Raw genomic sequence first — 12,846 nt, 5'->3', positions numbered from 1 at the left:
GTTCTATGCAGAAATATACATATGAAAGCGTTTTCTATTTCGATAAAATTAATTTTATTAATTTTTAATTTTTTGACATTTTTTTCAACTGATCCCAAGAAGTTGTTTCGGAACTAGTATGCGTTCCATTGAACTAATGTAGTAGCAATGTATAACTAGTTTCAAAGAAGTAGTTCCTTGAAAGCTATTTAGAAGTATTTAAGAACCATAGCAACGTTTCGAGGAACGGGCTCTAGAAGTAATGGTGACACCACTAGTTCCAAGGTTGTTGTTTAAGAATCTGAAGTGGTTCCGTTTGCACTCGTTCTATAACTAGTTGTTTTAAGAACAAGTTCTAAAATTTTTCCTGGGTACATTTATTTAATTGTAATAAAATAATAATACAAATCTAAATTCAAGATTCAAATTTTCAATATATTATTTAGTTGGGTATAAAATAAGCTTTCAATTGAGTGAAACGTTTTGCAAAAATTAGTTTACCATAAAAATTGAATTTCGAAAACAAATGTTTAAGCTGTAAAAATATTTTAAATTATTTTATAATAATTAGTGTAAAATTTTGAATCATATTATTATTAACTGAAGCTGATATTTGTCAATTCATTACTTAACATTAATAAATGTAGTGAATTATTTTGCACTATCACTTACTGTGAGTAAGAAATGAAAGCTAGTACACTACCCTTAACTCTGTCCGTAACTAACACAAGCATTTTGATAAATATTCGTTAAAAATCTAGACTATTATAAATATGACATCTTTTTAATCTTTGATACCAAAATATTCGGCAAAAACTAAAGAAAAAATAAATAATATAACGAAATCAAAGTAGTTTAGTTGTTTAAGTGTTTAGATTTATTTTCATTCAGTCCTTATATTTATAAAACACAAATTTTTGCTTGGTAGACAGGCTCTTAAATTAAAAAAATAAATTTAAAATTTATTTTCATTAACTTTGAAGCTCATTTTCTTAAAGTACACTAAACAAATGAAAATAAATAATAATTAAAAAAAAAAACTGTGAACACTAACATGATGTATACATACAACAAATTCGTTTAAATCATTTATTCTTTTTGTTATTTATTTCATGTTTTATTTGTTTTTATAAATGAATCTATGCCTTTTTTTCTCGATTTATTTATTTCTGTTCTTTTCATTTTGCTCAATTCAAATCAGGCTTTTTGTGTTTCATATGTATAATATTTATGTTGTTATTTTTTATATATATAATTAATAATTATGTATTATGAATAATTTTTATACAATTATTTACTAATATATTTCATATATATATATGTGGAGTAAAAAAAATAATAAAATTTAAAAAATAATAATAAAAATTTTAAAATTAAAAAAATACAATTTCTAAAATAGAAAATCATAATTAAAAATTTTAAATGTTTTAATAAGGAGTAGTTTTCTTTAACCGTCATTTTAACATTATTATTTTTACATAAAAAAGAACGGTTAAATGTATTAGTAATGTATGTGTATGTATGTATATTTTATATATGTATGTATTTATATTGTAGATATATCTAGGATATTTTCTTAACAAAATGACTAGGATAATTCAGAACATGACATTGGAGTACAACCAATTAGAGCAATTGGGAAATTTTTAACATGCGTTTGCCATTGCGATGATAATTGGAAGAATTTAACGCCAGTCCATTCGGTACCATCAATATAAACTGTAAAACAAGAGTAACAAGTGTTTTAATATATATTCTTTAAATATATATCAATATAATAAAAAGTACCTCTTAATGGTATGGGATGCGATTGCTTGGGTGAGCATATTAAACGTGCTACACCCTCAACACATTGCTCCTTTTCGAGATCACGATCTTTTTCCTTTTTCTTACCCAAACGCATTACTATAAAGAGTATAATTTAATTAAAATGTGTCCATTTTTTGTTTTCTATTTAATATACGACTTACTTTGCTTTTGTTTCTTTTCTTTGGTAGCAAATGACAAGGTTAGACCATTTGACATTTCACCCAATTGAGCATTTTGTGGCAAACGCCAGACTTGCAGACTTCTAAACGTACTCTTAATACTATTTTTACCACCTTGATCACTACTGCGAGTATTGCTCTTATCCTTTGAGGATGTATGCTCACCCGGTCGTATTATTGGCCAGTAATCCACCTGTAACTCTACCGACTCACTGCCCACTTGCTGGGGTGTAGCACCGAAACCAACTTCACGTTGAGAGGATGCTGAGGAGGGTGGTGTTTGCAAAGGTGGTGATATTCGGCCACTTTGTGGTGGTGAGCCGGATAACACAGGACCACTGGCACTATTTGAAACTCCCTGTAAACTGGATGATAAATTCTGGGTAATTGCATTTAAAGGAGTTTGAGAATTCGAATTGCCAATGGGTATGGCTACGCTGGTATTTGATGTTTGTTGGGAAGTTGTTAGGGTCGCGTTTTGAGCACTGCTTTCATCAAGATCTATTGATGCCTGTGGACCTTCCAAATAACCAATACGTACATCCTATTTTGAAAAGATCAAATTTAGTTTGTTTGTCTTCATAAAATTAAAATGGCACTACTTACACTAACAAATGGCACAAATATTTGACATGAATCCTCTTCTTTGTAGTTAACCATGGCTTCAGCTATGGGTACTTGAGTGCAGGGTCCAGCCGCATGCAAATATCGTTGTATACGATTAACTAATTCTACAATATCAGATTTATTGGCCGTGGCCGAATCAGCCAGGGAAGACGATAACGCTGTAGCATTAACCGCCGTCACAGCACTAACAGCAGCCGCTGTTTGGGCAGCTCTCTCGCACAGTTGATACCAATTTTCTGAACCAAACATGGCGGCATAGGCCTGATCCATCTGACTTAGATATCTTGCAATAGCACTACTACCAATGGGTATAATATAGAAACGTAAATGATTTAACCAATCTGGTGGTCGTACACCCATTAGCTCGACGTAGTGTCTTAAAGCAGCACCTTGTAACCAATCGCCGCCAATTAGTAGGATTTTCACTGTGGTGGGTGGTTTGGCATTCGAGTTGCAACTGCAAGAAAAATGAACAGCATATCTTTAATATTGAGTTTTGAATTAAATATTTCCCTTTCTACTTACTATTTCTGTATCTTGCCCATTAGAGCTTGTAGCACAGCCTTAACTTCAGCTGTATTTTGGGGCACAAATGCCGGCTTAAATGAATTCGCAAATAGTGCTGTTAATTTTGGTACTAAACTACTACCGCTTAAAGCTTCCGGTGGACTTATTATTGTTACCACATCGGGTATAACTGAATCCTCACTGGCAAATATGCGACTTAACTGATCCAGCAGCATTTTACGTGGTTCCACATTGGTGGGTGACAAACATGTCTCTAATACTGAGCGTGGTTCGGCACTTAAACTAAGTGACTGTTTCTTTTTACCACCACCACCCGGTGTACTGCTCGAGGTTCTAAATAAACGAGATCTCTTTTCATTCGATGCTGGGGTAGTGGTGTTAGTGTTACTAACAGACGTTGCATTATTGGCATTTTGTCCAGTTGCTGTCTGCAAATTATTACTGGTACTAACAGGTGTCAATTGATGCTGTAGACGTATAAAATTCTGATCACCGCGTGGTGGACTATTCTGGGGATCAGATGTTTGACCATCTGTATAGGCAGCATTGCCTTCATTACCGGAACTATCATTACGATTATCACAAATACGATCTAAAGAGAAAAAGTAAATGAAATAGATATAAAGTTGTAATTATTTTTAATATTTATTTGTGTGTAATTTAAAAGCTAAAGGAAACAATAATGAACATGTTTTTTTTGTTAAACATCTCTTTTCAAATGGACACAGACAAATTTGTCTACAGGGAAGACAAACATGTATTTAAGGTGAAACGTGCTTGTGTTGAGTTTATGTATATAAAAAGCTACAAGTGACAATGTCAAGTATGTAGTGCATCAGATTTTGTATCAATTTAACATAAGAGGAACTGAAAAAATGCTGTTATACATTAATATATATATAAACTTGGGATATATGAATAAGTTAATTGTTGTAACAGGCAAAGATACCTTATATCGCGACACTATTAGATTGGACATGTTCTCTTACTTAACAATAAAACTTATCAAATTATAGTACATATATACAATTTTGAAGCGGAAAATGATCTGGTACAATATGGGACACTCTACGAGTATAGCGACTTTTCATCCTTTTTAAACCTTTATATCTTTTTTGGAAACTAATTCTGTGTATATTTTGATTATGTTGCATGTAAATAGTAAAATTTCGTAAATTTAGTTCAGTATTACATTTTTATTCCGTGAAATTAATTCGTCAACGTTACGTTAAATAAATTGTGTTTACGTTTTTAATCTTTTAACGATTTTTCCGTAATAATATCTCTATGAACTTGTATTTATAGATTTACCATAATCGTTTAATTTACAATTTCTTTAAAACTATTCTTACATATTTTTATCAGGGACCGTAACAGTTATAAGTTGTATCAAAAAAGTTAATTTATAACAGTTATTTTGTGACTTTAAAAATAAAAATCCATCTGAAAAAGTTATTTTTCAACCTAAAAATAAAAATTCAAATGAAACTTTTAAAAAAGAGTTTTATTTTTCCGTCATAAAATAAAAATTATTTGAGGAGTTTTATTTTTTCCGTCAGAAAATAAAACTCTTTTATGTGAATTGACACCTAAAGCTTGCCACTGATCAGATAGGGAGCAAGAAAACGAAGAAAATGATAATGATGATGAAAAAAAAAGCTTTCTATGAAATTGATAATTTTTCTACACGGCCCTTGTCGATTGACAAGTCCCTTTTTGAGTTCTGGGAAGCAAAAAAAAAACATTACCCCCACTTATACAAATTGGCAAAAACTGTACAGTGTGTTCCTGCAACACTGGTTAGCGTGAAAAGAGCGTTCTCTGCTCTTAAATTGGTATTAAGTGACCTGCGTTCAAATCTTTCCGCAGAAAATTTGGAAAAAATTATGTTTGTTAAATTAAACAAATAAATAACCAAACATATTATATCAGATGTATTCAATAAAATAAGAGACTGAAAAAAATAAAGAAAAATTGTTTAATTATTTGACGGAAAAAATAATAGTCCCCAATTGAGTTTTATTTGTTGATGGAAAAAATAAAACTCCTCAAATAATTTTTATTTTATGACGGAAAAATAAAACTCATTTTTTAACTGTTTCTTGTTTGTTTAACTGTTATTTGTGGAGCTAAGATCGTTTTTTTCAAATCACCATATATTCTGAAAAAGCACTTCAATACGAGTATATTGGTATATAATGGTATAGGTCTACGTTGACTCCAATATAGAGATTTTTTGGGTTAAAAATTTCAGAATAACTGTTATTTACAGTCCCCGATTTTTATATATAATTTATTAAAGCTAAATGTTATTGTCATATCTTCATCTAGTAAAACCACAGCCTGGTATAAATCAAACAGTTTTAAATTAATTTACCACAATTAATATACATATAATTTACGTCAATTTATACTAAGACTGACTGACTGATTCATCATCGAACAGCCCAAACGCCCGAACCTAGAATAATGAAATTTTGACAGAAGATGTGGTTTTGGTTATGTAGATCCACTAAGGAGGGATTTTTGGAAATTTGTACATTTACGGGTAAAAAGGGTAAAAAACGGGTAAAACAGTTTTTCTTAATTATCTTACACAATATTAGTGATACAAGAAAAATTTTAAATGCACCAGTATCTACTCATAAAATGAGTAGATGGGTGCCTGGTACTTTTTTGAAATTCGTACCTTTAAGGGGTAAAAATGTGTAACAAAGGTGATTTTGGTACCTTTTTTGGTCCTTTATAACTTTTGAACTAATTAACATAATCAAATTTTTATAAATATTTTCGATACATCTCCCAAAATTATGAGACACCTGTTTCGTACTTTTTAAAATTCAGTCCTTTTTGGGTTTAAAAGGGAGAAAACTGTATTTATGATACTTTTTTTTAGCGCATTAAGAAAACTTTTTCGGTTTATTGAATTATTCCTATTAAATTACGGACTAACTCTGTAATATTTATTGTAATAAAATTTTTGCTATTTCACTGGGGAAAAAAGTACCAAAAAGGAAAAAAACGGGAAATTTAATTTTATTCAAACTCATTGTGCCAATTTTTATAAAATATGAAAAAGTAGTTTATTTACTCACACAAAATAAGCTGTTGGTATATTATTTTGGAATTCGAGTACTAAGGCCTATATAGGACCAAATTCGAGTAAATTGTTTGGTACTTTTTGAAAGCACTATTTTTCTGGAACAAATGAATGCACATTTGAATAGTTTGAGTTTTATCTGTGATATATAGATTTAAATACGGAACATTTTGTAAACTTAATTCTCGAAAAAGTATATTTCTAAGCGAAAAGGGGAAAAATTGTACTCTTTTTATTAGTACTTTCCACTTAGGTAAAATTTATTCCACTTTTGGTACTTTTTCTTCCTTCAAATGATACTCTTTGTATGCTCTTTAATATGAACTCAAAACACATGATTATTAAACATACATTGAATAAGATTCTTTAAGAGACAACTTCTTAGTACTTTTTATCTCATAAATTGTACTTTTTTAATTTTCTAAAATATTCAACCTAGGAATATTAATTGTAACATACATGGTCTTGACAGAATAATATTCTGTAAGTGGGAACTATTTGGTACATTTCTATTCTTCACATGGTACCTTTTAAATTTTTTATAATGGTTAACCGGTTATTAAATGAGAATTTATTGAGAGAGATTTTTGTACATTTTCGTTTTTCCGATGGTACTTTTTAATATTTTTACGATACTGAACATAGATATTGAAAATAAAATTTAAAATGTAGGGACTTTAGTGAATGAGAATCTACTGAAAGGGACTTTTGGTAATTTTTCATTCATCAAATTAATTTTTTTGAATTGTATATAATATTGAACAAAGAAACATAAAATTTTTGATTAAAATATAATCTATTAAAGGCATTTTATAGTACTTTTTTCAAATAGTACTTTCGAAATTTTTTATAATGTGGAAGCTAAATGAATGAAACTAAAAATACAAGCTTCTTACTGAATGCGAATTTAATCACGTGATATTGAACGTATAAAACTGAAACATTAAAAAAATGTTTAATCAATTTTAATTTTCTATAAATGTAAACAAAGTTTTGTATGTATTTAATTTAAGTTAGGGTAGCGAAGCACCCAGGGTATGCTAGTGTTTTTAATAAAAACATAATATTTTTGATAGTAATAGTTAAGTCAGTATACAAATAATACTTATTATTATAATTAAGAAATAATAGACCCTGGCTATAAACACAAATTAACAAGAATATTAATATAAAATTGTTAGATATATGTAATTATAATTATACATATGTATGTATGTACTTAGTAGATTTGTATAGGATATGTATAGCATATAATATAAAATTATAAAAATATTAAGCATAAGCCAAACAATATTATATATGTACATATAAAACTCATAATTTAAAGTTACAAAACCAAACTAATATTTAAAGCAAATGATGACAGAGACAGCCAAGAAAATACAAACAGGAGACGGTGATCAAAGGATAAAGTTTCTATTGTTAATTTAATATGAAATATAGAGAAAGTAATTAGTTTTATTTCAATAATTTAAGTCAAATTCTTTTAAGTAAAAATAATTAAGTTTAATGTGAAATATTTGTTTGTAATTTAACCAAAATTTAAATATATATGTCTATGAAAAAGGAGTCATGAGGTGTTTTCCTGTGAATTTTTAGATTTGTCCGACAGATGGTGCTGTAGTTTTGAATATTAGTAATTTACACTTAAACCGTTAAAATTATTATTTTATTTAGATTTTTACATGGAAAATACTATGTGCAAAATTAAGGCTAGTAAGGAGAACTATGTTCAGCTAGAAATTAATAATTTGAAGCACAAAAACAACACACTATTCAAATAAGTGATTGAAAGTATTGTATCCAGGCCTGCCAGATTTGCCGATATTTTACCTTCCAAATTGGAAAGTGCCGATTTCCCGATTTTTGCCCAATCGAACAAATTAACGAATTTATTATAACTTTACATAAGCAAAAATTACATGGAGCTTTTAAAACAATTGGGAAAGGAAAATTTACAATACGGTAGAACACAATTTGCTCCATCACCAATGTCAATTGGATCGATTATGAAAATGAAACACAATTTATGTATGAAAATCCTGAATAGGTTCTAAAAGTCTGATCTAAGGGTGCTAAAATTTTAACATTTTTAAGAAATTTTTTATGGTTCGAAAATAAATTTACACATTTTTGTGGAAAAGTTAAAAAATCTGGAGAAAATTTCCCATTATAAAAATGTACTCAGCAAAATCTTTACCTATGCGGTTTTTGTTCGACGATAACCAATAACAAATGTGATAACCCCACTTTCTTGGATTTAAAATCGGCTTTGCACTAATTTTCTGTGTTTATTAATCTATTCTATTTGATCGTGCAATTTGGAATGGTTTTAACAAAAATTTAAAAAACAATATTTTTTCAAAAAACTTCTAATATTGACTAGGATTAGAACCATTAACTAATTCCACATTAGACACACGCTCTAGACAATTGGTTACAAATCCTATTGTAAAAATTAATTAATATTGTTGATAACGATCACTCACTGTCAAGTAATGTATGAAATAACTACATCACTCATAACCAAAATTTGAAAATTTTTTACAGGGTAAATGTATAGTAATCCACAAATAATTATGCATTTACATTTTTCTGCAAAAGTGACACAAATTCTAATAGATTTTATTCCAGTAAACCAAAGTTTCGGTGTACCCTTACAAAGAGTTCTTTTATTAGACCTATTCTGAATAAAAATTCCCTGAGTTATGCATGTATGTAAAAACAATATTGTGATTTTTGAATTTATTTGTGTTATGTTTCTTTGGTACAAAATAGTGTTTCTTTCAATTGTCGATTTATTGCCGATTTTTAAAACGTAAGTGCCGATAAATGCCGATTTTTTGGGAAAAAATTGCCGATATTTCTACAAATTTATCTGGCAGCCCTGATTGTATCTAGTACAACTCTACTCGTAGACTTTCATGGGATTCATTTTCAATCCCTACAATTAAAAATTTTAATATTTTTGTCTTATTTGCGATTATAGACATACTATTATATTCTGAAACAGGCCCTAGTTGGTGGGTATCAAACCTACGTACACAGATTGAAGAAACTAGCCTACCGGGGAAACTATGAGAAATAGCCCCTAATGATATTGTACAATTCCTAGTGGAGTTGTTTTTACATCATCTTTCAGCCTGTGACCTTATAGACTCTCTAACGCCGTCTGAGTACAAACAAAGAAATTCAACTTATTTTCATCGTCCTCAAGAAAAGATCTAAAGTATTAAGACCGCCACACATTTGAAGCGGATAATATTTCCTAGTAATCTATTAGAACTCTTAGAGCAGGTTTTTGAGCTGGCCAATGAATGCCAATTAATAATCATATTAGTTAATCTAAAAATAAATTTAATCTTATGTTAATCCCCTTTGATGTTTTTGAGTACAAGATTAAACTTCGCAGTGTTGCCATACAAAACAACAGAAAACGTCACTCTTTGTTATCAAAACAATGCATATTTTATAAAAAAGAAGAAGACAATTGTAAATTTAATATGAAAATTAATGAAAACTTAAATTAAAAACAAAAAATGTATTTTGAAGTGTCCATAATTTATACTAATCAATAAATAGAACATTTTAATGTTTATATTTATTAAAATTGTATTAATTTTTTTGCATCAGCTGTTTACACTTTTGCATTTCGTGCTTAAGTTTAAACCACCTCAATTGGGCGCTTAAACTTGCAAACAAAATTATCTAATTGAGTACTCAAAAACATCCTTCCAGGATTAATTTTAATTTAATCGTTAAACTTTTACCTAAAGATTGGCCCTTACAGATTTGCTGTTTAGAGTTCTCTTCTAAAGAACTATATTTCCGTATCTATGGGGTATAGATAGATCAATCGATTACAATTAAATTAAAGTATTTATACACAGACAGTGAAAATATTAATTTTTGGTGATTATTTTTTATATAAAATCATACACAAATACGGATAACATTACATTTTTAGGCGGTGAGTATGAGAAAAATGTTTGAATGCGAGCGGGAGGATATAGACAGTAACTTAAACAAATAATCAACGATAATAGAGAAAACGCAAATAAAACCGAGCAAATGAAATTTCGAATTTAAGATAAAGAGAGAGAGAGAGAAACAAATTAATCAAGGAAATGTGATCATGAATTTTGTTTTTTTTTTTCTGTTTTAGTAATTTTAAATAAACAATGTTTTTTAAACGATTTTAGGTGATTAGTAAAGTAAATTATTATTTTTAGAGGAGGAATTTAATTATTATTTAAATTTTTTTTTATTAATTAATTACACAGACCTGGTGTTGTAGCCGAATTGTTATTGTTTGTTAAATGAATGCATTTTTGTTTGTTATTATCAATTTGAAACGAAGAATTGGTCAATTGGTCGCTTTTATCCGATGATCCGCGCTCAATGTTGCCTGCAAAAGAAATTTCGAATTCAAGCCATGCAATTAAATAAAATACGTTAAAAAAAAGAACAGAAATAAACAAACAGTTATAAAATAGAAAATGGCAGTTAAAACTATAAAAAATTATAAACAAAAAAAGGAAAATACATATTAGATATTGAAAGTAAAGAAATTTGTTGTTCCATAAGTTACTAGCTACATCAGTCACAGTTTTAAAAAATTCAACAGTAATATTTCAAAAAAAAAAATTGTGTTCAGTTGGTTATCTCAAATGAATTATTAAAGTAATTTTTTATTTTCGGTTTTAGAACAACGATTTTTTTGCAATTGAAATTATTAATATTTTTAAGTTAAATTAAATTTTCTTTGTTTTTCTTTGGAACAACAATGAGAACTTTTAGTTGAAAGGAATACATATTCTTGAAATGTTGATTTTTATTTGAACAAATGTATGATAATTTTGTTTTTGTTAGTTAAAAATATATATTTAAAAAAAAAAAGCAAAATGCGTATTATTTATTAATAAATATGTATAAGTATGTTTAATTTTAAGGGTATTTTTAATTATTTATTGATATATATATTTTTGTTTAATACATTTATTTTCTTTATTTTATTGTTATGTTTCAAATTAAAGATTAAATATTAATTGCGCACACAACTTATGGTGGCTGCAGATAAATATAATATTAACAAAATTTAAAATAAATATAACAACAAAAGCTAAATTAAATATGACAGTCATCAACAAATTGAACGAAAATTTAAAAATAATATTCCCCAACATATGCTAATACATTTCTTTTAATATACATATTGCCTATCTTCAGAATATAGTAGGAATCCAAAAATATAGGAAACGGCATGAGTTTTTCCGAACTGAATTACATTTCAAAGTCTTTTGAGTTGTCATTAGCCTATTGACTGGCCTATGGGAAAGTCTGTGGATTAGGCTGTTGAATAGTCTATGGACTAGTCTATTCACTAACTAGTCTATGGACTCATCTGTTGACAAGTTTATGAATTACACCTCTATTGACTAGTGCACAAGCTAGTTTGTTGACTAATATATGGACTCGTATATGGACTAGCTTATAGACTATTATATTGACTAGTATTATATAGTATATTGATTAGACTATTGACTAGTCTATTAACTAGTATACCTATTTGATTATGTACTAATATATGGACCAGGCTATTGACTAGTCCATGGAATAGTATATTCACTAATCTATTCTATTGACTTAGAGCGGGTTTTTGAGATGGTTATCAAATGCCAATTAATAATCAGATTAGTTAATCTAAAAATAAATTTAATCTTATGTTAATCCCCTTTGATGTTTTTGAGTACAAGATTAAACTTCGCAGTGTTGCCATACAAAACAACAGAAAACTTCACTGTTTGTTATCAAAACAATGCATATTTTATAAAAAAGAAGAAGATAATTGTAAATTTAATATGAAAATTAATGAAAACTTAATTTAAAAACAAAAAATGTATTTTGAAGTGTCCATAATTTATACTAATCAATAAATAGAACATTTTAATGTTTATATTTATAAACATTTTATTAATTTTTTTGCATCAGCTGTTTACACTTTTGCATTTCGTGCTTAAGATTAAACCACCTCCATTGGGCGCTTAAACTTGCAAACAAAGTTAACTAATTGAGTACTCAAAAACATCTTTCGAGGATTAATTTTAATTTAATCGCTAATCTTTCACCTAAAGATTGGCCCTTATAGTCTATTGACAATATTATGATGAGCAAAAATTTCGAAAAAATTCAATGTTAAAAAGTACTGAAAAAGTACAATAATACTGAATTTTTCATGCCTGATACCAGGGTTGGATTCTAAAACTATCTATGACGTTATAAAATGATTTGTAATGTACATATATCAGAGCTGTAATTGAATCATTCATTTTTTAATTATTTCGCAAATTATTCATGCATTAAATTAGCAATTTTTTAATTAATCTTTTCTCACAAAAAATTCATTGAAAGAAATTTGAGTCAATTAAAATGAATTTGAGAGAAATGAATTGTAATTATTTTTCCAATTTAAATGAATTTGCCAAATGAATTTCATTTCGTTTCTAATTTAAACGAATTTGTAGAATGAATTGCAATTCCTTTCGAATTCAAATGAATTTGTCAAAGTAATTTGAACTCATATGAATTGGAAATTAATTGCAGTTCCTTTTTATCAAATTCATT

At 28.1% G+C, this 12,846-nt stretch overlaps 1 protein-coding gene across 1 annotated transcript in view; it reads right to left on the bottom strand.

The window, feature by feature from the left end:
- Positions 1–833: 833 nt before the first annotated feature.
- Positions 834–12,846, bottom strand: part of LOC119605718 (phosphofurin acidic cluster sorting protein 2) — a 54,064-nt gene continuing 42,051 nt past the window's right edge. The window contains 7 exon segments of the mRNA XM_037958995.1: positions 834–1,590; positions 1,592–1,698; positions 1,768–1,884; positions 1,950–2,511; positions 2,574–3,051; positions 3,120–3,714; positions 10,508–10,630. Coding sequence (XP_037814923.1) covers positions 1,543–1,590; positions 1,592–1,698; positions 1,768–1,884; positions 1,950–2,511; positions 2,574–3,051; positions 3,120–3,714; positions 10,508–10,630 — 2,030 coding nt within the window. The 3' untranslated portion in view covers positions 834–1,542.

Source organism: Lucilia sericata, unplaced genomic scaffold (genome assembly GCF_015586225.1).
Source record: "Lucilia sericata isolate MDLA Ls3-8-SP2 unplaced genomic scaffold, ASM1558622v1 Contig000512F_arrow, whole genome shotgun sequence".
Classification (NCBI taxonomy): Eukaryota; Metazoa; Arthropoda; class Insecta; order Diptera; family Calliphoridae; genus Lucilia; species Lucilia sericata.
This window is presented reverse-complemented; position numbering and strand designations above follow the sequence as displayed.